General features: G+C 54.8%; 3 protein-coding genes across 16 annotated transcripts in view; 1 reads left to right on the top strand and 2 right to left on the bottom strand.

Annotated features, from left to right (window-relative positions):
* Tsc2 (TSC complex subunit 2) overlaps positions 1–1,575 on the bottom strand; it is a 35,086-nt gene extending 33,511 nt beyond the window's left edge. For all 7 annotated transcript variants that reach the window (XM_005349161.2, XM_013347152.2, XM_026780898.1 and 4 more), the window contains exons 1-2: positions 1,487–1,575; positions 881–1,047 (exon numbers count right to left, since the gene is read on the bottom strand). In XM_005349161.2, coding sequence (XP_005349218.1) covers positions 881–1,018 — 138 coding nt within the window. In that variant the 5' untranslated portion in view covers positions 1,019–1,047; positions 1,487–1,575. The remainder of the gene's footprint in view (positions 1–880; positions 1,048–1,486) is intronic.
* Positions 1,576–1,625: 50 nt separating this feature from the next.
* Positions 1,626–8,519, top strand: Nthl1 (nth like DNA glycosylase 1). Of its 7 annotated transcripts, none has more exons than XM_026780904.1 (6): positions 1,626–1,805; positions 3,230–3,456; positions 4,101–4,271; positions 5,016–5,175; positions 8,067–8,172; positions 8,251–8,519. In XM_026780904.1, exons 1-6 carry the CDS (start codon positions 1,703–1,705, stop codon positions 8,372–8,374), a joined length of 891 nt encoding a protein of 296 aa, XP_026636705.1. In that variant the 5' UTR covers positions 1,626–1,702; the 3' UTR covers positions 8,375–8,519. The 7 variants fall into 7 exon arrangements, with proteins under 7 accessions (XP_026636705.1, XP_013202573.1, XP_013202574.1 ...); XM_013347119.2 differs by having other exon boundaries at positions 3,227–3,456; positions 4,098–4,271; XM_013347120.2 differs by having other exon boundaries at positions 3,227–3,456; positions 8,251–8,517.
* A 670-nt stretch (positions 8,520–9,189) lies between these two features.
* Slc9a3r2 (SLC9A3 regulator 2) lies at positions 9,190–19,776 on the bottom strand. 2 transcript variants are annotated; one of them, XM_005349157.3, is made up of 7 exons: positions 19,397–19,776; positions 16,647–16,847; positions 11,718–11,897; positions 11,345–11,498; positions 11,237–11,280; positions 10,451–10,513; positions 9,190–10,244 (listed from the first exon to the last, which is right to left on the bottom strand). In XM_005349157.3, the coding sequence occupies exons 1-7, from the start codon at positions 19,607–19,609 to the stop codon at positions 10,086–10,088; spliced, it is 1,014 nt and encodes a 337-aa protein (XP_005349214.1). In that variant the 5' UTR covers positions 19,610–19,776; the 3' UTR covers positions 9,190–10,085. The 2 variants fall into 2 exon arrangements, with proteins under 2 accessions (XP_005349214.1, XP_026636452.1); XM_026780651.1 differs by lacking the exons at positions 16,647–16,847; positions 19,397–19,776 and adding an exon at positions 14,305–16,604.
* Positions 19,777–22,497: the final 2,721 nt, after the last annotated feature.

The following is a 22,497-nucleotide window of genomic DNA, read 5'->3' as shown; positions in this document are numbered from 1 at the left end:
CACAGAAAATAAAAATTAAAAATAAACAAGTGGCCGGGCGGTGGTGGCACACGCCTTTAATCCCAGCACTCGGGAGGCAGAGGCAGGCGGATCTCTGTGAGTTCAAGACCAGCCTGGTCTACAAGAGCTAGTTCCAGAACAGGCTCCAAAACCAGAGAAACCCTGTCTCGAAAAAAAACAAAAAAAAAAATAAAAAATAAAAATAAACAAGTGGACAAACGTGAGCTACATATGACATGTGATGCCCCAACATACTGACAACTGTCCATGTATGTTATATGTAGCCTATGTGAGAATTGGGCTACATCTTCACTATGAGGAAAAGCTGTTAGGAATTATTAACACCTCATCATGTTCCTAATCCCATGAAAGGATGACTTTCAGGCGACATCTAGAAAAGTGGGCTTTTTTTTCTGTGTGTTGCTCTTTTGAGACAAGATTTCTCTGTATCACTGTGTAGCCCTGGCTGTCCTGAAACTCTGTAGACCAGGCTAGCCTCAAACTCAAAGATCCACCTGTGTCTGTCTCTTGAGTGTTGGGATTAAAGAGGTGCACCACCACCACCCAGCTTTTTTTTTCTTTAAGACTAGGTCTCACTATTGCCCCAGGCTGTCCTCCAACTCCATAATCCTATCTCTTCAGCATCCCCTGTGCTGAGTACAGGGCATCCACCATGACACTAGACAAAGTAAGATTTCATGCATTATCTAAACCCTAAAGCAAGTGTGCTAGGGCAGGTCACAAAGATCCTGAGGAGAGATGTGTACAGACGTCTGCGCAGGACTGGGGAGAGCAACCCACCTCCCACAGAACCCAGTGACAAACCCAGCCTTCCTTGCACTTCATGCCAGGCTAACCAAAGCAGAGGCGGCTCACTCACTCTCAAGATCTCCGCCGTGATGATAAACTCCGTCTGTTTGCCTTCTGCACACCTGGGATTTGGCCTTGATGTTCCCAGTCCCAACAGTATCTTGAACTTCTCCTTCAAGCCTGAATCTTTGCTTGCTGGTTTGGCCATGGTGAGCAGGGCAGTACTAGGGAAGTGCTCTGTAAAGAAGAAACATAATATTTGACACACCAGAGGACGGGCTACGCCCTCCTGCCCTTGAGAAGAACCTCCAGTTGTCAGGATTCTAGGTCTAAGACAGGCTACCCTCCCTACAACTCCTGGGGCAACTCAATCCCAACCAGGATCAGCCCATGAGGTATCGGCCTGATCTAGCGAGCCACCTGCCGTCGCGGGGGTGCACAGAGCGATGCTATTTGTCATTAGTGTTCTTTTTATGTGGAGGAGGAGGAGCTGTCGCGAGGACAACAGAAGCAGAGGCGAGCTCACACAAGCAATGGAAGGCTTGGAGCACTGGGACTTGACAGCAGTGGGCGCGGCCCAGACTTGGATAGTGAAGGGTCAAGTCCCCTTTATCGAGACGCGGCCATACAATCATCCCGACCCACACCAGCGGCCAGAGTCTTGCAGGATACTCACCCCGCGCGCGCCCCCGGCGCGCAGGACCCTCCTGCAGCCAGGAAGGGCGCACACCCCCGGCCCACGGCAGCTGCCGGAAGCGCAACCTGCACTTCCGGGGGCGAGGCTTTGCTGACTATCTGCGTTGAGTTTTCTGGGAATTGTAGTTCCGCGTGCGCGTTGAGCAAGTCGAGGGATCGCGGGGACCACCGGGATGTGTAGTTTACAGCCCCAGGCATGAACACGGGGATTCGGATGCTGACTCGCAGTCGGAGCCGCGCGCCTAGGATCACGGCAGAAGGGTGTGGGGAGGAGCTCACGCCGCGAGAAGCTCCTGCAGGTAGCACTGCGCCTGGAGGGGTTTTGGAGGAAAGGCGGGACTTGGAACTTTGGCTCCTAGTTGAGGTTCACGGACCGCATGATCTGACCTTAAACCCTAGGCGGCGCGTAGTAGGCAGTCGGCCACAAACTCTTGAGTCTCACGTGCCCATGCCCCACTCAAGCTTTTTCCGAGCGACTGGGACCCACAGGATCTGCAGGGGTCCGTAAGACTGGGTTCTGGACGTGTTCATTCATCCACCCTTGTCACCAGCGAAAAGTTTCAGTCCAACAGCCTTGCTTGGGACATTTATTTGTTCCAGCCTGGCTGGGGCACAGCAGCTCAACCTCAGAGCTGCCTCTCTTTCTTGTAGGGCCTGGCTGTGTGCCAAGAACACAACCAGCCAGAAGTTTTCTCCCCCAGCTGGACGGTGGTTCTGAAGGAAAACAGGCCCCTAGCAAAAACAGGAAAGGGCATGGCACTCATTTGTTCTGTAGCCATTAAGGACCTACTATGTTCCAAGTAGTGGTACTCAGGGGGCAGTTATCAAAGCCCCCCCACCCTCCCGCACGTCTCCAACTAGGATTTAAGCTTGTGATTACAGCAAGAATGTGCATAGACACCAAAGGCCCCAAAGCGGTTCAGTCATGGAGACACTGGAACCCAGGCTGAGACTCAGCAAGAGACAAGTGCCATGAAAGGAAGACAAGTGTTGATACTGTCAGGGCAGCAAATGCTTTGATGTTGGGAGAGTTGGAGCTCATCCTGAGTACAAGGATTTCTGAGAGAGGAGTGGCACAGTGTTAAGAAGTTCTCTTAAGCCGGGCGGTGGTGGCGCACGCCTTTAATCCTAGCACTTGGGAGGCAGAGGCAGGCAGATCTCTGTGAGTTCAAGACCAGCCTGGTCTACAAGACAGGTTCCAAAACCACAGAGAAACCCTGTCTCGAAAAAAAAAAAAAAAAAAAAAGAAGTTCTCTTAAGGACTGGAGAGATGACTCAGGTTAAGAAGAGCACTGCCTGCCCTTCCAGAGGTCCTGAGTTCAATTTCCAGCAACCACATGGTGGCCCACAGCCATCTGTAATGAGATCTGGTGCCCTCTTCTGGCCTGTACAGGCCAGCAGAACATTATATGCATGATAAATAAATAAATCTTTTTTTAAAAAAAGGTTCTCTTTATGCAACTCAAAGGGCATGGGACAGGTGAAAGGTTGCATCATCCTAGAGGCTGATTAGATATTACTAGTGTCTCGGTGTGCCAGCAGGCACTTTGTCAGACTACCATGTCATGTTGTAACAGGGACAGAGCACTTTTACACACGCCATGGTTGATAATGGACAGTTGTACGAACAAGTGAGAGAGAAGTGACTTGTCAGGAAAGCAGCACCCTTTCCCTACCCTCATATAAAGCTCATGCTCCAAAGACTGAATGGCACTTTTAGCAGAAGGAAGAAAAAACCACCTGACACAGAAGACGCGGAAGCTACGTGTGGCCTATGAGGCTTCCAATAGTGAGAAGGATGAAGATGCTGAGCCCCTCAAAATGCCAATGTGGGAGCCCCAGAACTGGCAGCAGCAACTGGCCAACATCCGAATCATGAGAAGCAAGAAGGATGCACCTGTGGACCAGCTGGGCGCCGAGCACTGCTATGATGCCAGTGCCCCCCCAAAGGTAGGAAGAACCTCCACCTGCCCAGGGGATTCCTTGTTCTTCCATGGAAGCAAGACACTTGCTTCCTCTCTGATCTCAAGAAAACAGACCAAGACCTGACAGCTCCCGCAACTGACACCATCCCCTACAGACTGCATGGTACAGTCTACCTTAGGGAACTGAACACCATGCATCCCCTGTCATTCACTGTGACCACTGTGCATGTCAGGAGTGCCTGAGACTTGAGGCCTCGTGCACAGTGGTGACATTTGGCACCATTCAGGAACGTTTGCGGAGAACCCCTCACATTGCACTGGTTCCATAGACTAGTCTTAGCTCTAATCACCTTCTCTGCTGGATGACTTGAATACTTCTATCTCTGGGCCTTCTTGTCTCTAAAATGAATAGTGTTAACGTTGACCGAGTAATAATAGTAACAACAGTAGCCAGTGGTTGTCTGGTATCGACTCTGTACTAGGGATGATTCCAAGTCATTCACTGGGGCTTCACACTACTCTATAGAGGCAGGTGATTAGTCCACGTAGGTGTGACAAGACAGACCGTGCTATCCCTGATGGGTAAAAGGTCTAAGATACCAAGTAGAGATGGGTCAGGGACTTGACTCAGATCCATCACCATCCTGGCCCCTGTCATTGCACAAGCAGGTGCAGAGGTACCAGGTACTCCTGTCACTGATGCTCTCCAGCCAGACCAAAGACCAGGTGACAGCGGGTGCCATGCAGCGCCTACGGGCCCAGGGCTTGACCGTGGAAAACATCCTGCAGATGGATGACGATATGCTGGGCAGGCTCATCTACCCTGTGGGCTTCTGGAGGGTAAGCCTTATGTATGCTTGGCAACAGAGCCACGAGGGGGCAGTGGTCCAGAGATGGCGGACAGGCCATTTCTGACTACAGGGGCTTTTCGTGCTTCTGACCTGCCAGGAGTCTACACCGTGGGACTAGTTCCCTGTCCCTGAGGCTTTCGGGATTTTCCTGTTTACATCTCTACATTCCTCTATCCTCCCACCTAGCTGCCTGCCCTTGCCCTTCTCCTCTTCCCCTCCTGGGCTCCCTGAGTGCACCACTCCAAAGAGGCTGCCCCCCTTACTTCACAGAACCCAGGATGGTGGGTGGATCTGTTGAAAGCAGCTCCGTGGGTGGGGCTGCTTCCCCTTGGCACCGTGTGGGCCACGTCTATCAGATTGGTTTTAAATAGCCCTCTCCACTCAAGCACAGGATGGGAACCACCCAGCTGGTCTGGTAGTTGCTTGGGGGAGCCCCAGACTCCAGCCTTCCTTCCTGAAGGTCCAGGTGCTACTGAATCTAGGTCCTAGGGAGAGAATAATGCTGAGGCAGGGGACCCAAGCTGGTTCCCACACATGTCATTGGCTCACATGAATGGGAGGAAGTTCTAGGCATGTACTCTTTGCTGCTTTTGGTTCCTCACCTCCTGGAGAGGTGGGGCAGGTAGATATCTCTACATGGGACAAGGGTGAGTGCTGGGCAACTCTGGGTACCCATGGGTCCTCCCCGATTAAGCTATGCCTCACCCCAAGGCTGACCCACACCATCTTTCAGAACAAGGTCAAGTTCATCAAGCAGACAACCGCCATCCTGCAGCAGCGCTATGAAGGGGACATCCCTGCGTCCGTGGCAGAGCTGGTAGCCTTGCCAGGTGTTGGACCCAAGATGGCACACTTGGCTATGGCTGTGGCCTGGGGGACCGTATCAGGCATAGGTGAGTGGCTTGTGCCTCACAGAGGGAGAAGTTAACTCTGAGCTTGCTTGCCTCTGTTAGGGGTTCCCCAATTTTTTTTTTGAGTTAAACCAGAATATCAAAAGGGTGTTCTCAGTGCTGAGCAAACCAGCCTGCTCTCAGCAGGACACTGATGACAAGAACTCACACTTGCTGGTCTCTGAGGGACCTGGAAGCCATGCGGTTGCCACATACTGCAGAGTCAGTGGAGAGTGTGTCACCTGTTGGGAGGAGGCTTCTCGGTGGGTGGGTAGTGTGACAGCCTTGGGGAGCCTGACCCGGGCTCTAGGGATCTGGGGAGCCTGACCCGGGCTCCAGGGATCTGGGGAATCTTTTGTATTCATTGCTGTTGTTATTGTCTGTTTTGGTTTGGCTTTTTATTTTGGTTTGTTTGTTTGAATTTTGGTTTGGTTTTTGGTTTTGGTTTTTCTAGGCAGGGTCTTTCTGTGTGGCCCTGGCTGTCCTGGAACTCACTCTGTAGACCAGGCTGGCCTCAAACTTACAGAGATCCTCCTGCCTCTGCCTCCTGAGTGCTGGGATTAAAGGCATGCGCCACCACTCTCAGCTCCTGCCTCAGTTTCTTAAATCCTGGGATAACTATCATGCACCACTGTGCCAAACTCCAGGAAATCTTTCTGAAGTCATGTTCCAGTTTAGAGCTTCTGGTGAGTTAGCCAGACCAGGAGGTACAAGTATGTCCCAGGCAGAACGAATAGCAGACATAAAGCTGAGAAACAAAACAGGAAACTCTAGAATGGGGGCAGCAAATCGAGGCAGAGGCTGAGGTGGTGGAGGAGGAGGGTGATTGCTGGGGTGGGGAAGGAGGGTCATTTCTGGATTCCCATCATTGTCTAGCATTTGAAGCACCTCTGCGTAGGTAGGTTGAAGATATACTCCCTGGGGCAGGGACAGACATGCTGCCTTCTCAGAACTTTGTCCAGAGTGGCTGGGGTTCCTGTGGTCACATAGAAAGCAAGATTTAGCCCTGACTTCTCTCTGGGCCCCCAACCCCTGGCTCCTGCATGTGCCTGGTGGATGTGTTCCTTGAGCCCGTCTCTAAACCTGCAGCGTGGTAGCCCTGCCCACTGGGTAGAGGGCAGCTAGGGGCCCAGGACTTTGACTAGGAGCTGGTGACCACCTGTTGAGCCTGGAGAACAGCAAACCTTGGAAGAGCCTGACAGGAGGAAGTGGGCGAGGCCTCCCCACCTAGGCAGCAGCCTCTTAGTCGACACTTGAGCTTATCTGTCCTCTGTCCTCGGCTGCCTGTGTCCTGGGAGCTGTGGTGGGTGGCTGTGTGGGGGAAGGGCCCTTCAGGGAACTGCACTTCCAGTGGACAGGGCAGTATCTGAACGCCACCCACTTCTCTGTAGTCTGAGGGCCTGGTTACCTTCAGTGAGACCCCAGGGTTGCCTGCCAGGGAGAAAAGATAACCCCTCCACTGAAAAGCTAGAACTGTGGCACTCTGACACTTGCAGCTGGGTGACCTTAGGTCACACACTTGACCTTTCTGAACTTGAAGAGTTCTGAACTTGAGTTCACAGCCAGTGACCTAATCGCCCTCCTTAACAACACAAATGTGTAGGAAGCCCCTCTACCCAGCGTAGGAGGCTCATACATGACGTGGTCCTGGATTGGGCCTCTGGGGTTCAGAGAAGGAAACTGAGGCTTAAAGCTTCCATCATGTGACTCTGCACCCCTTCCCCCCCAGCCTGCACCCAAGCCTTTTCCCGGGCAGTAAGCAAGTCAGGGCTTGGAGACTGGCTAATGTTTGACAAACCTTGGGAAAGGCAGGGCAGGCACTGCAGTTGACTGGGTGGCTTGGCAGGCAGCCCCAGCAAAGGGATAAGGCTGAATCCCTGCAATGGGCAGCAGATAGGAGCGCAGCTAGAGCCTGACCCTGCTCTCCACTCTGTCCCCAAGAGCTGTAGTAGCAGGTGCCAGGCAGCTCTGTGACAGTGACCTCTGGGCCAGCCCCCTGGGCCGAGCTGCTGCCACCCAGCCCGGTGCTCACATCTAGTGGATGGGCTGGTGGGGGTGCTTAGGACCCCAGAAGATGGCAGAGGAAGCCAAGCAAGGCCCCCCTGATCCAGGCCCCATTCTTGAGGGGGCTTTGGATCAAGAGTACACACTTTAGGGGTTGGGTTTTTTGTTTTTCCCAGGATAGGGAGTTGCATTTTTGTAAGAGAGTCTTCTCCGTAGGCCAGGCTACCCTTGAGCTCAGAGCAATTCTACTTCAACCTTTCAAGTGCTGGGTTACAGATAGGAACCACTATGCCGGCCTCACACTGTTGGTTTGGTTGGTGTTGGTTTGGTGTGGTTTGGTTTTTTTGAAACAGGGCTTCTCTGTGTAGCTCTGGCTGCCTGAAACTTGCTCTGTAGACCAGGCTGGTCTCAAACTCACAGAGATCCAGTCCTGGGATTAAAGGCGTGTGTCACCTACCCAGATGCCTCACACTCTGACTGTTTTGTTTTGAAACAGGGTTTCTCTGTGTAGCCCTGGCCTTTGTAGAACAGGCTGGGCTTTGAACAGAGATCCACCTGCAAGCCTTTAATCCCAGCCCTCAGGAAGCAGAGGCAAGTGTATATCTCAGAGTTTGAGGCAACCCGGGTCTACATAGTGAGTTCCAGGATAGTTGGGGCCATGAAGAGACCCTGTCTCAAAAAAAAAAAAAAAAGCTCCTGCACCCCAGGTTGAGGGCTCAGACTCAGCCAGCCCTGCTGATACACTTCCTTCTTTCAGGCTCCATGGTTCCCATCTTGTTTAGAGGTCCAGGTGAGCGAGGCCCTGGGCTCTTGCTTAGGACTGGAGATAGGGACAGGGTACAGTCCAGCTGGCAGAATGCCCTTGTTCACCCTGCCCTGTCCCCAAGCAGCGGTGGACACACATGTACACAGAATCGCCAACCGACTGAGGTGGACCAAGAAGGTGACCAAGACCCCAGAGGCGACACGCACAGCCTTGGAGGAGTGGCTACCCAGGTACAGTGTAGCTGGATGAAGCTGGAGGAGGGAGCAGCCCTGCCGACTTCTACACTGACCTGCCTCTAACCCTCACAGGGGGCTGTGGAGTGAGATCAATGGATTGCTGGTGGGCTTCGGCCAACAGATTTGCCTTCCTGTCCATCCTCAATGCCAGGCCTGCCTCAACCGGGCCCTGTGTCCTGCTGCCCAGAACCTTTAAGAGTCCCAGGGCTTCCTCTGGCCAGTGTCTGTGAAGTGCCTTTGTGGGGGGGGTAGTGAAGTTTGGGGGTCCGCAGGGCGTGTAATAAAGCTGGGAGGTTATTCACACTTGACCTCTAGCACAGTTGATTTAGGATCAGGCCAAGAAGCACGTGTGTGAACGCGGTGTGTGCAAGGCATTCACATGTCAGGGGCAGGACTGCCTGGGAGGCTGTGTGGGGACATAGTGTATCCTGGGGAGTGGGGGAGGGAGGGAGGGAAGAGCAAGCGGGGAGTATAAACCCAGGAGGGAGGAAACAAAGCCAGCTGTAGCCAGCTGCTGGGAAGCCTGCAGGGGGTGGGGGGGTGTCCTTGTGAACTCTCACACTCTGTCCTGCAGCCCCAGCACTTCCCTGAACCTTCTAGCTTCTGAACTTGTGCTCAGCCTGTGCCAGGAACCCACCCCCATGTTAACAGGAGAACTCTAGAGACCTAGACTCTGGGCTGTTGGATGCAGGCTTAACAGGACGGGTCTTGTTTTTTTGGGTTTGTTTTTTTTTTTTTGGTTTTTTGGTTTTTTTTCGAGACAGGGTTTCTCCGTGGCTTTGGAGCCTGTCCTGGAACTAGCTCTGTAGACCAGGCTGGTCTCGAACTCACAGAGATCAACCTGCCTCTGCCTCCCAAGTGCTGGGATTAAAGGCGTGCGCCACCATCGCCCGGCTCAGGACAGGTCTTGAAGAAGCAAGAGGAGAGGATGGTGTCATTCCTCACATAAGGGTCTTTTGGAAGGGGCCCTGTCCCTCAACTGAAGACTCAGAAAAGACACAGGCGCCAGAGTCCAAGGCAAGGCCTGTTTAATTTGAGGGTGCGCACGTGCGCTATGGCTTATGAGGCAGACTGCGGTGCCAATAAGTGAGTCTGGGTATTGAAAGCACTGAGGAAAGGGCAGAGGGCAGGGGCCAGGCTGGCAGAGGGCAGGGGCCAGGCCCACCATCTCGGGGGTTTGGGCTGCAGAGCAGGACAGGGGTGGGTGGTCCGGAGCTCCGCTCTCGCAGACAGGGAACCGCCGTCCCTGGTCCCTCAGAGAACCGAGGCTTTGCATTCCAGGACCCAGCACGTGGGAGGCAGCGCAGGGGTAGCCAGGCGGAGGAGAGAGGCCTGGCCCGGGGACCATCCCTCACTAGGGAAGCTCCTACAGACACAGCTGGCCCGCGGGCTGGCCCCTTGCTATCTGTCCCCTGGAGTCCCCGGTCTCTGCTCTGGATGGCGCTGCTGACAGGGTGGGTAAGAAAGGGTTTGCAGAGAAAGGTTCATTTTATTGCAATTATTTAGAGTGAGTCCCAAGGGGGTGGGGGAGGGGGCTCCACTATTAACTAGAAACATATGTGGAGCTGGAGACCTTTTAGGAAAAAAAGCGAAAACATGAATTCCTTTCAGTCAGCAGGCCCGAGGCAAACAGCAAAGGCCCTTGGCAATCCACCATTCATCGCTCCTCCCTCTCTCACTGTGTCTCTGTCTCTCTGTCAGTCTTTCTGCCTGTCTGTCTCTGTCTCTCTCACACATTTCTGGGTTTCTCTCTTCCCTCATCTCGCTATGACAGCCGCAGCACCCAGTGGACAAGACAAGGGTTCATGGGGTCATGGGTCCAGTCTGCTGAGGCTTGGGGAGCTCTGGAAAGGCCCAAGGTCCGTGCAGGAAGAGACCCTGGGGCCCCTGGACAGGCAGAGAGGGGCTCAGAAGTTGCTGAAGATCTCTCGCTTCCGGTTCCAGTCCATCTGTGGTGCCCGCTTGTTGACCCGGGTAGCTCGAGCCTTCTCCTTGGCTTCAGCTGCTGTGGGACTCAGATGGAGGCCACTCTCCTGGAAGGGGTCTCGCTTCCAGGCATTGCCATCCTGGGTACAGGTGCAGACAGTGAGCCATATCCCTGGCAGCTGCCTCCCCAAGGAACTTACACCAGAGGCCAACTCAAGGCCTAGGACAGCCAGCCCAAGAGGGTTCTTGGAAACAGTAGTTCCACCGTCCTGGTAGGTATTTCCTTCCACAGAGGTTAACCCCTAAGCCTCTGAAACCCCACTTGTGAACACCGCAGCAGAGTTACCTCATTGTCCCTCTCTGAGCCTGGCAGGTCACTTCGGGATGAACACACGGAGCCACCGTTGAGCTGGGTAGGGAACCAAGGGTAGGTTGTGGTTACAGTGGCCCCATCCTGGTGCACCTAGATCTGCACACGCGCTTACATGCCCACACTCTCGTGCACACACGTGCACGCACGGTTCACTTTTGAACACACACACAGCACAGCTGCATCTCATCTGTCCCTTGTTCAGCAGTGAGCATCACACGTCTCCCGCTGCCTGGGCCAGAGCGTAACTGGCGCCTAGCAGCGAACAGATGAGCCCGATCTGGCCAGCCATGATGGGGAAGAGCAGCTGCGGCAATGGGAATTAGCTACATGAGTGTCACCTGATGTCAAGCTAGGGCCAGCATCCCAAGAAGGTCAGAACTGAAGACGACTCAGTAGTCACGTTGGAACAAAGCATGGAAGGGTGGCCCAAGGTGCCCTCCCACCCTGTGTGAGTCCCAGCACTGACCCCATATAGGATCCACAGTGGGTGTTTGTTTTGAGACAAAGTCTCTATGTAGCCCTGGCTGTCCTGGAACTTGCCATGTGGAGCAGGCTGACCTCAAAACGCGCAAGTGCAGGGATTGATGGTATATACCATCATGACTGGCTAGCACAGTGGTATTTTTGAGGTGATCAGTGAGATAGGTTTCACAACTGTACATCCTCAAGGGCAGAGCTTTCCAGGACACGCATCCTCTATCATATCTGGGGATGCGGAGGTGGAGGCACTCTTGGGGTTGCATGGGCCCACCCTCTCACCTGGGCAGGACTGGTCCCGTTTGTGACTGGTGATGGCAGTGGACCTGTGGGGACAGCATGTTAGTGACTGCATTGAGCCTACCCTGTGCCCCTAAGGTAGTAGCCTACCTTCCACATGCTCCTCAGTGGGTATGACCCGCAACCGCTTGAAGTGTTCATCAGTCTCTGGATCTACCACCAGCAACCGGGCCTCATCCTCCCGGGCCTTGATTCTGGCAACAACTTCAGCATGGCGCAGCCCCTCCACATTCTGCCCATTCACCTGCCACCACCCACATAGGGTCAGAAAGGCCTGAGGGGCCCAGTCAGCCCAATGCCACCCAGCCAGGTGTGCCATCAAATATTCATCGAAGCCACCACCAGCCGAGGCAGCAAGAGGAGGTGCCAGCTCAAGTTCCCTGCATCTCCCCTCCTCCTGCAGGGACCCAGAGCCCAGGCGTGGACACTCGGGGACACACAAATACACAGCAACCCAGGGTACCTCAATGAGCCGGTCCTGGGCACGGAGGCCAGAGTGGGAAGCAGGCGAGCCCGGGTCCACAGAGCGGATGTACTGACCAGGGCGGGACTTGTCACTATGCAGATTGAACCCGTAGCCCTGGGGTCCCTTTCGCAAGTGGCAGAGCCGGGGACGCAGCTCCCTTGGGGGCCCATTGACATCCTGTAGACACATAGGAGGTGACATCAGACTCTGCCCCAGCCTCCCAGCCCGGTGCTCTCAGGAACCAACCCCAGGTTTCACTGATAGATACTCTATGTGCCCCATGACCGAGGAGCTTAGTAAGCAGCCTGTAATAAAGCTTTGGTTGTGTGGGGTTTAGTGACAAAGCCTATTCCCAAACATGTAAACCTCTAGTGAGATAGATAGCTGCTGAGAAACCATGGAGGAATTCACAGGGGTCACAGCACAGCCTGAGGAACCAGATGGGATACCGGCCCCCATCACAGGAGGAAGACTGTGCCTTCAGGCTGCACCTCCCCCTCCTCCTCTGCCTCCCTTCCCTAGGGCTGGTGCCTTGGAGGCCTGAACAGCTTTGTTTTCTCCCGAAGGCCACCAAGAGGCTTCCTGGGCTGTGTGGCAGCTGCTTGCTTTTGAATTCCAACACTAACTGGAACCACTGCCCCCACCTCATGGGCCCAGGAAAAAGGCTTCAAGTAGATGCCGTGAAGGCCACTCCTAGCCCACAACACGGAAGGGCTCGTGGTACCCACAGGGAGCCCCCACCACTGCCCCAGGCTGCCTTGATTTACCTCTGGCATCCTGCAGTAGATCTCTGGGACAGGAAGCTATCAGGCAGGGGCCAGCCTTTTGACCCCCTACCCCAGCCAGGGGCCAAGCCAGAGACAGTTGCTGAATGGCCAGCGGCTGCCGGTGCCCAATTACACAGGGCCAGTGGCCGGGGTGGGCAGTCAGGTGGCAGCTCAGGTTTCTAGGTGTGTGTGCAGGTGACAATGTGCTGGCTGGGGGTACTTCCCTCCCTGTCCACCACTACCCCTGCCATCTAAGAGACCACAGAGCAGGGTCCTTCAGGTCTCACGGCAGAGCTATAAATCTCAGGCACCTGTCTCCCCCCACCCAGAATACCTCTGACTATTCCAGCTGCCCACTATACCTTCCTTTTTAGTGTTCTGGTGAGAAGGTCCCACGTTGTAACCCAGGCTAGCCTCAAACTCAAAGTCATCTTTTGTTTTAGCTTCTGAGTTCCAGAATTACAGGCATATGCCACCATGCCTAGCTCCAAACCCTAAATGTGGTGTTAGTCGTGTCCCTGGGTAGCAGCCAGCCGCAGGAGTAAGTACATCCTTCTATGCAGGGCTACTCCTGGCTTTAGGATTCTGGGATGTCCCCTCAACCTGGATACCCCCTTTTTGTCTAGCCTGCACTCAGGATCCCTTCCTTGACCCCCAAAGCCCAGCTGGAGTCTCCTGGGACCCCTTGCTGCACAGCCACCATCTGCCTCATTACACCCAAGAATTATGGAGGTTAAATGTTCTCTAGTCCCCCGGGGGCTCAGCGGGACAATGTTGGCTGAATTCAGGGTTATAAGGCCTCTGAGAACTTCAGAGCCCCACTGCATAGATCTGTCGGCGGACACACAGCTGAATGTACAAGGGCTTTGGGGCAAGGCCCTGATGACCCCTGACAGAGGGACCTGTCAAAGCACCCTGGGACAGCCAGAGACTAGTTCACAGGGGAAGAGAGACTGGAGCAGAGAGCATCAACACTGCGAGGGACTGTGTGGCCACTCCTGGCACGATGTCATGTCCTAGGAGGCAGGCCCATATCATGTGGCCAGAGAGACAAGACATCCAAGCTTATACTTATAAACAAGCAACACAGACACACACAGCCGCCCACACATGCAAGTTTATGCCCATGGCACTGGTCCCTGTGGCCTCTTCCCACGGCCTCTGTGGTAGCCTACAAGGCAGGGTTTCTTGGGGCTCCCCAATGGGAAGTAGGTCTTGGCAAGCTATTGTGATCATGAAACTAGGGGCTATTCTGACCAACCCCCAGCCACAAGTCAGACCAGTCCCCTCTCAGCATGGGCTGAAAGATCCCTAAACGGTCTCTGGCCACAAGCAGAGTCCAAGCAGCGCCAGGCCTGGCAGAAGACCCTCAAGTATAAGAACTGCAATACACCCTCAAGCCCGTGGGGTAGAGGGGGACAAGCAAGTGGGGGTAGGGTGCCCCCACGAGCAGTGGGAGGGGTGCATTGCTGGAATTCTTCCTCCCAGCCCTAGCTGTGAGCACACTTCCTGCCTTCTTCAGACAGGCCCTCTGGCTCCCACGGGCTCTGAGACACAGAGCCAAAGAGCTGGGCAAGCCCCAGTACCCCTGCTGAGCCTATAGCCAAACAAAGGCTGATATGGGGGTGCCCTAGGAGCCAGGCTCTGCCCCCCCACCAGATAATGACTCACCAGCCCCAGTAGAGAAAGGCCCCCATTGTTGCTTGGGGTCCATTTTGCAGGCACAAACATCCCCAAGTTCCCTGTCCCTTCCCAGAGACTGAGCTAAGGCTGGGGTCCTGACAGTCCGGCTCTGCCCCCACTCCACCTGACCTGACCTGAACAAGCCCCCGATGGAAGTTCTGTGGAGGAGCTCCTGGGGCTGAGGCAGGCAGCATGGTATTCCTGGAGCGAGCCATGAGCGGTGAGCTAGGAATGGCAAGCAGCGAGTGACCCAGCCTGGAGTGGCCCGAGCTCTTGGACCAGCCAAGTCTGCCACCCCACTTATCTACCTCCCGCTGTGGCCCAGGTTCCCTGGGGATGGGTGGGGACATAGGGGCTGACTCACTTTGGGTAGTAGGGTGGTGACTGAACCCCCTCCCCTGTCCGGCGCCCCCCACACCCAGCTGGGTTTCCGTCCCAAGAAAGGAAGGAAGGAAGCTGCTGGGAGGCCCTGCCCTGCTTCAGGACCCAGAGCAGTGGAGACAGGGAGACAAGGGAGGGGACCTTGGCTAGAGAACAGAAGACAGTAGCTGGGGGAGGGAAAAGAGGACAGAGGCACCAGGGGAGTCCCAAAAGCTTGGCTGCTGTCATTTTGCTCCACAGCATCCTATACCGCGAACCCACCACCTGTAGAGTTACACCATCCCCCACTCGGTCCCCAAGTCCTCCAGGAGGTGCAGACACGGTAGGACCGAGGGGGTGGAAAGGCATGGTCTATCACCACCTCCCTATCCCTGGCACTGCTAGCTTCTAGGTCTGTTTGGGGGCTGTCCCTGTCATCACTGCTAGAATCAGCTCACTGCAGCTGCAGCCACCCCCAGCCCTGAATGGCCTGGGCTGAGTCACCACTGACTAGGCCTTCCCGCCCCCAAAGGGAGGGGCAGACCATATCAGTATGCTCCCCTGTCTCACCTCCCCTATCCTGCAGGCTGGGACAAGAGACACAAGTTCAGGGTGGATGAGAAAGCTCTAACCTCCAATGGGAGCCCCTAGAGGACATCCCAAAACTGCCGCCGCAGAAAAGAGGTACACATGCCTCACCAGTCTGTCCAGTCCCCAATCCCCCCATCATCTGAGGCTCCCACACCCAGCCTGAGGCAGGCTATCTTAAGCCTGCTTTGTAGGAATCATAAGAGGCTCCCCTTTCTCGTCCACGGGAAGACTGTCCCTTGGGCTCCTAGAGTCCTTGTCCCTAGATCTGACCCATCTACAATGGGACAGGCCATTGTACCCCCTTTTGTTCCTCTAAAAATACGCCCAGAGGAAGCCCCCTCCTAAGGCTTCCTGCAGCCCCTCCAAGCCTGAAATAGCAATGGCTGGGAAGGACCCACCCACAGTCAAGGGGCCTGGGCCACCCCATCTCCAGATAAGGTCCCAGGGTGGATTTTTCCACAGGAAGGTGACCAGGGCTGTTTTCATCTAAATGAATGGACATGGGGGAGGAGGGATCTTCTTCCTAAGAAGGAGAAATGGGTGCTTGGGAAAAAGGGAGGCTCTTAGTCCTCAGACAGAGGAAGGTGGGCCTAGCACCATCTTGTTCCCTCAAGATTCCTTCTAAAGACTCCTGATCTTACACAGCCAGAGGGAAGAATCTAGATCCCAGGGCTTAGCCCTCAGGTCTCTCAGAAAGAAACACCAACAGGCTCAAAGCAGACACCTTTGCCCAGGTTGGCCTCACCGCTGGGAATGCCATCTCTCGACCTCCAGACAGGTCCCATAGGGATCAGCACAGACCCAACCAGCTAAAGTGGAGACACTGGGGGAGGCCTCCAGCCACCCTCAGCCAACGGCTCTCAGAGCTGGAAGTGGAGATTAAAAAGAGACAATAACACCAGGCCCTCCAAGGAGCAGAACAAACAGCCTGGGGCCCTTCCTCCAGCCCCAGGTCCTGCCTAGATGGCTACAGGGAAGGGGGAACAGATCTTCCCTTGTTTCTTCCAGGTCACCTATCCTGGAAGGAGACAAGGGGGAGGTGCTACCAGGACAGCACACAGGGATTCCCTAGGGGAGGGAAGTCAAGGAAAAGACTCATCCCAGAAACCCTTTATAAGGACCCACATACAGCTCACCTGGGTGCCAGCCCCTGTCCTCGTTCCCCTTTTCCCTGGAACCCTCCGTCCCACTATAGCAGGATCTAATCCACCCAAGGCCTCCGGAGCACATGGATGGCTTAGACAGATACATGGACAGAGCCCAGGACAACAGATATCTAACAGACACTCGGTGCCTTAGTGTCCCAGCAGCTCCGCCCAAGGCTCCTCAGTCAATGGAACCTGAAGTAGAGGGAACAAAGACAGAAAGGGTAGCCACAGCGGTCACCAGGGGCATAGAGTGTGGTTATTGCGGTAGGGAAAGGGCCCTGGGATGATCAAAGGTGATCAAATTGAAGATTTTATCAGAGGCAGTGATGGCAGTTCTGGAAAAGGCTCATTGTCCCCCCACACATAGCCCACCATACCTTCTGGCCAGTGTCAGAGCCAAGGCTGCCCGAGCGTGCCCAGTCGTGCTTTGGTTCCCAGGGGTTGTGGACTGGTGGAAGGCCTCGATGGGCCATCTCCTCGGTGCAGGTCAGCTGCCGCCTGCTGAGCTCCTCATCTGTCTCCTTGTCCACCACGAGCAGCCGAGTCTGCCCCTCCACAGCCTTGATCCTCTGTACCACCTGGAATGGGTGGGTAGTGGGACCAGCTCAGCCGCCAACACCCGGGGCAGCACATGGAAGAAAGGGCACCACTCCCGGCTAGGCAAGGCTCACAGACAGCAGGCCAGGGGTGGGTAGCTGGACTGAGAGGCCGCGAGCTCCACCCTCCACCCCCAGTTTCCAGTAGCTCCCTCCCCTCTTCTCCCTGGAGCTAGAGCCTGGGCTGCAAGTACTTCAGTATCCTCTTGTGGCCTTGCATTCAGCTCAGGTAAGGACAGGAAGGAGCAGCCAAGAGCAGCCAGACGGGAGTGTCAGAAACTGTTCAGCTGAGCTTCAGGGTTTGAGTCTAGTCTATGCATATGTGTGTACATGCTTATCTACTACATGTGTGTGCTTATCTGCATGTGTGTGCTTATCTGTATGTGTGTGCTTTTAGGTGTGTGCATGTGTGCGTGTATGTGTGTGTGTATTTTAAGGTCTGTCTTTTGGTCTAGGTATAGGAGAAAGTTGGCCCCAATGTGAGTATTTGGGCCGATTTCTTTCTCTGAGATGCAGTGTGACTCTAACACCCAGAAAGATCTCGAACTCCAATTTGCCTCCAGACCAGGACCAGAAAACCATTCCTGCTGGACCCGCAAAGAGGTGAAGACCTCGGGCTTCTACTAGGGTGCTGGTGGCTTCAGGGAAGCAGGATTGGGCTCCAGCAGGTGAGGCGAACAGTAGCAGGTACAGCGGGGGAAGAGGTGTGACTTTACAGCCATCTGTGTGTCTGGATGGGTGCCTGTGAAGTGCAGAGAGTGTGTGGGCCACCATGGGTCATGCAGGATGTTAACATGAGTTCAAAGGAGACATGCCCACTGGACATCTGAAAGGCAGGAAATGTTAACAACCAGCACCCCCGCAGCCTGAGGGGGTGAGAAGACAGGGTCCCCATCATTATTTCACTTAGTATCTGCTATCACAGATAGATAGATAGATAGATAGATAGATAGATAGATAGATAGATAGATAGATAGATAGATAGATAGGTAGGAAGGTCAGACCCAAGGCCATCTTCACCTGTTCTGCCAGGGATCGTCCTCTCTCCCCAGGACAAACAGAGCAGAAGGATCCCAGCACCCTGACACTTCTGGAATGGGAACCAAGCCAGTCACCCACTATCTGTCAGTAAAATGGAGTCGTGGGCCGGGCGGTGATGGCGCACGCCTTTAATCCCAGCACTCGGGAGGCAGAGGCAGGTGGATCTCTGTGAGTTCGAGGCCAGCCTGGTCTACAAGAGCTAGTGCCAGGACAGGCTCCAAAGCTACAGAGAAACCCTGTCTCAAAAAACAAAAACAAAAACAAAAAAAAAAAATGGAGTCGTGGTTTTACTTCCTATCTTCCTGAGCAGTAGAAGGTGTCTAACGTGGCTCCGTGTGACAATCTTTAGAGACTAGCACCCCAGAAACCTGGGGTAAACAGGTGGATTCCAGGAACTGCTAGAGGCAGGTGACACCAACTCTGCTGGCCTCTCCCTTGCCTTGTGCGCCAACCTTTGGGCTCTATTCCCATCTCTTTAGCACACAACCAAATCCAGTGGTCACTGTAGGTAGAAAGCAGGCCTGGTGGAGGAGACAGGAATTCAACTCGTGGCCCAGCAAGAACCACCCTGCTTTCTCCAGGCCCACAAGTAAGTCATGGACATGCTTGGTACTGGGGAATCCAAAACAGAAAAGGTGGAGGGAAGCTGGACCCTTGCCAAGGTCTAAGGTGCGCCTACCCCTCAGTGGGATACAGACACCCCAGGGGTAGGTAAAACCTGGAGAGAAAACAGCCTTCTTTTAGCTCCCGGAGGCAAGAGCTGGACAGTGACCTCTACAGAGCCAGGCAGCCTCTCAGGAGGAGGCTCTTTCTGAGACCAAAGATGCTACCCCTAGAGCTGACTCGGCCAGACCCAGACATACTGGTCCATGAGAAGTACTAGTATAATCAGGCATGCAGACACACACACACACACACACACACACACACACACACACACACACACACACGACCGGCACACATGCTTGAAGTGTCCACACAACCCTAGACACACATTCCAGCGCTGACACAAGTATGCTTTCACCCTCTCCTGGAACAGTTGGGTAGTGTGCTCATATGGATGACCCCAGAGAGACCTGCAAGCACACACACACACACACACACACACACACACACACTCACACATTGACAGAAAAGCATCTGTACCACAAGGCCACAAGGTGCCTTAGCCACCTCCTCCCCCTCCATGGCACACAGAGGCCAAAACTAGCAGAAGCAGCCAGGGCCCTGGCCAGAGTAGCCGCAGTGCGGCCCCTCCCTACCAGGATGTTCTCCCTCCCCCGCTAGTGCAGGACCGAGCTTCCTCACCAGGAGGCCAGCTGGCGGGCCACGTCCCACACCTCGACACCGAGCTCAAGCAGGCCCCTGTGCGATCCTTGCCGGGTCCCACCATGTAGCACGCAGAAGGGGGGGTCGTTGGCATCTTAGCCGGCGCGCAGGGACGCGCCCCCAGGAGGGAGCCGGGGGCGGGGCGCAGCGCGGGGACCCACCTGGTGATGCGTCTCGCCCTCTACGTTGACGCCGTTGACCTCAACCAGGCGGTCCCCGGCGCGCAGCGCGGCGGCCTCTGCTGGGGAGCCTGGCTCCACGCGCCGGATGAACTGGCCGCGGCGACCCTTCTCGCCATGCAGGTGGAAGCCGTAGCCTTGCTCGCCGCGTACCAGGCGACACAGGCGGGGCCGCAGCGACTCCGGCGCGGCCATGGCACCCGCTGCCCCCTGGCTGGCCGCGACTGGCCACGGCTCCCAACCACCCGCAGGCTGGAGCGCGGAGGCGGCGGAGGCGAGGGTGGGAGAGCGGGCAGCGGCCTCGGTGGCTCCCGCTCAGCTCGCGTCGCCTCGGGCTCCGGCTTTGGCTCTGGCCCTGGCCCCTGCTCCTGCTGCAGCACCGCCCCCGCGCCCGCCCCTTCCCCGCCCTCCTGGCTGCCCCCGCCCTAGCCCAAGCCCCGTTAGCTAGGCCCCTGCCTCCGCTCCCAGAAACCCTGGAAGACCACGGAGTGAGGATGGCACGGTCATGCAATCCCCCCGGAGTCCCTGGGACTCCTGTTTCATCCCATTCTGGCCACGCTCCGTAGCGCCTTCTGTTCCAGGAATCACTCTTTCAGACACCTGCGTACCCTACTCTGAGAGAGGTTCCTGAAATGGGGAGCGTAGAGAAAGGTTCTAGTCAGAGACCAGAGGGAAAGAGCAGGGTCCGCCGCGCCTCCCTCGGAATGCACCCTCTACCCTCCCGAACTTCTGCCTGCTCCTTCTTTGCCCTCTGAATCTAGATCCCCGAAGTTGTCCCGGCCCAATTCAGAGTGCAACAGGCAGAAATAAGACTTTAAAGAGACGTGAGAGTAACCTAGGCCCTTAGGGCCAGTGACTAGGTGACCCCACTGCCCCTCCCAGGAAGTGTTTGTCCACTAAACATCCTGTCTCCATAGTCCCTGCTTTTCGGGAACATGAGTTTATCTGGCTGAGATGGGAGGGTATTTGCTGCCTTCCTCTTGACCCGGCTTGAACTGTGCTGAGGATGGACTTTGGCCCCTGAGCTCTAGGTGGTGATCAGCTGCCCCGTGTTAAGCCTGTAGGTCTCCCATCCCCTGTCCCCAGGCCTAGAGTCTCCCAGACACTCTTACTTTTACGATTGCATAAGTTCCCAGCCACCCCTGCAGACAATTCCCTCAGAGAATGGCTCATGCGTTCCTATATAGTTTCCCCCAAAGCAACCCTAGAGGAAACAGGCTATTTTAGAGATCAGGAAACTGAGGCATAAAGAAGGGAGGTTCTGCACCTCTGCCAGGACCCAGTACTGTGAGACTACACTTTGACCTTGGAGTATCTCCTTAGGCACAGAAGACAGCTGAGATCCAGGCTCACCCACAGCCCACTGCTCCTCACTTACCTGGTGCTCCTGGGTCAGGTACAGCCAGCTCAGACAATTCCCCATGTGGATAGAAGACAGAAGATGCAATCCTAGCTCAGGATTTCCTTCTCCCTCTCCTCTCTCCAGAGTCCTGAGCTGGGGAGAGCCCTTGGGTCTCCACGTCCACCCAAACACTAGGACCCGCCTCTGAGTAGCATCTTAGGCTGCAACTCCTTGGGTCCCCACACCCTAGTGGTTGCCCCTAAAAGGCACTTAGGCCGAGGATGCATTATTGCTCCCTGCCCCCCATCCTCTCTGCAGATTCTAGCGGATGCTGCCATAGGTTGTGGCCTGGCTGGCCATCTCCATCTGCCTGCCTATCCGGATTTGCCCATCTGTTTTAGGACTGGTTCCTGTGGGCACAGCCTAATGCTGCTACCCACGGAGATTGTTAAGTAACGTGTAGAAACCATGTGCTCACTGTATTTCCCGCCTCTGTGGATGTTGGAAGTTATCCCGCAACAACCAGGAACATCCCCGACCTCTGACCGCAGCTTTGTGGTCACGCTAAAGAGACTGGCAAGATGGGAGCTCTCCAGGCCAGGAGCTGAGGAAGACTGGCGACTTCTCACCTCAACCTTGGACCCTCTCTGGCTTTCTGCCAAGGACTCAGCCCATGAATGAAGACGGGAGAACAAAACCAGACCAGGAACATGCAGTCCCGGAGGGGATACCACACTGTAGTCACAGAGAAGTACCAAAGAAGCTCCCAACGCCAAAGGGCTGAAAAGTCCCGAGGAAGGTGACTGTAACAAGCCAGCAGCTTAGATGTGATGTGTGCTTGAGCCACAGAGGAAGCCTGGGCCAGCAGTGTGGAACAAGAAGGGGAAAGAGACAGTCAGAGGCAGAGCCTCTGCAATCCCAACACTCCAGAGGCTGAGGCAAGAAGATGACCAGTTTGTAGCCAGCCTGGATATCATGTGTCCAAAACAAGGACAAACGATGGGCCTGGAGAGATGGCTCAGCCTTTCAGAGGACCAGGATTTGATTCCCAGCACCCACATGGCAGTTTATAACCCTCTGTAAGGATCCAATGCCATCCTCTGGTGCGCAAACATTAAAAAAAAATACATGCCACCACCACCACCTGGCAACAAATTATATATATAGTTCAGTTTTTGGAGACAGTGTTTCTCTATGTAGCCCCGGAACTAGCTCTGTAGAGCAGGCTGGCCTCAAACTCACAGAGATCCGCCTGCCTCTGCCTCCCCAGTGCTGGGATTAAAGGTGTGCGCCACCATTGCCCAACAACAAATCTTTTAAAATGAACAAACAAAATGTTTTGAAAGTTATCATTTAAAAAAAATGAAACTTTAGGGCTACAAAGATGTCTTGGCAGTTAAGAGCCCTTAGAGCATTTATTGTTCTTACGAGGGACCTGGGTTTGACTTCCAAAATCCAAATGTCAACTCGCAACCATTCATAATTTCAGTCTTGGGGGTCCCATCCCCTCCCAGGACCTCCCAGCAAGTGGAATATAAATATACACAGAGGCCAAAACTCACACACATAAAAAATAAATAATTCTAAAAAAAAAACTTAAAGACTTTAAAATTAGGCTGAATGGAAGCCAAGGTACTGAGGTAGGAAGGAAGCTGAGGTACTGAGGTAGGAAGCTGAGGTACTGAGGTAGGAAGCTGAGGTACTGAGGTAGGAAGCTGAGGTAGGAAGCTGAGGTACTGAG

Source organism: Microtus ochrogaster, chromosome 7 (assembly GCF_000317375.1).
Source record: "Microtus ochrogaster isolate Prairie Vole_2 chromosome 7, MicOch1.0, whole genome shotgun sequence".
NCBI lineage: Eukaryota > Metazoa > Chordata > Mammalia > Rodentia > Cricetidae > Microtus > Microtus ochrogaster.
This window is presented reverse-complemented; position numbering and strand designations above follow the sequence as displayed.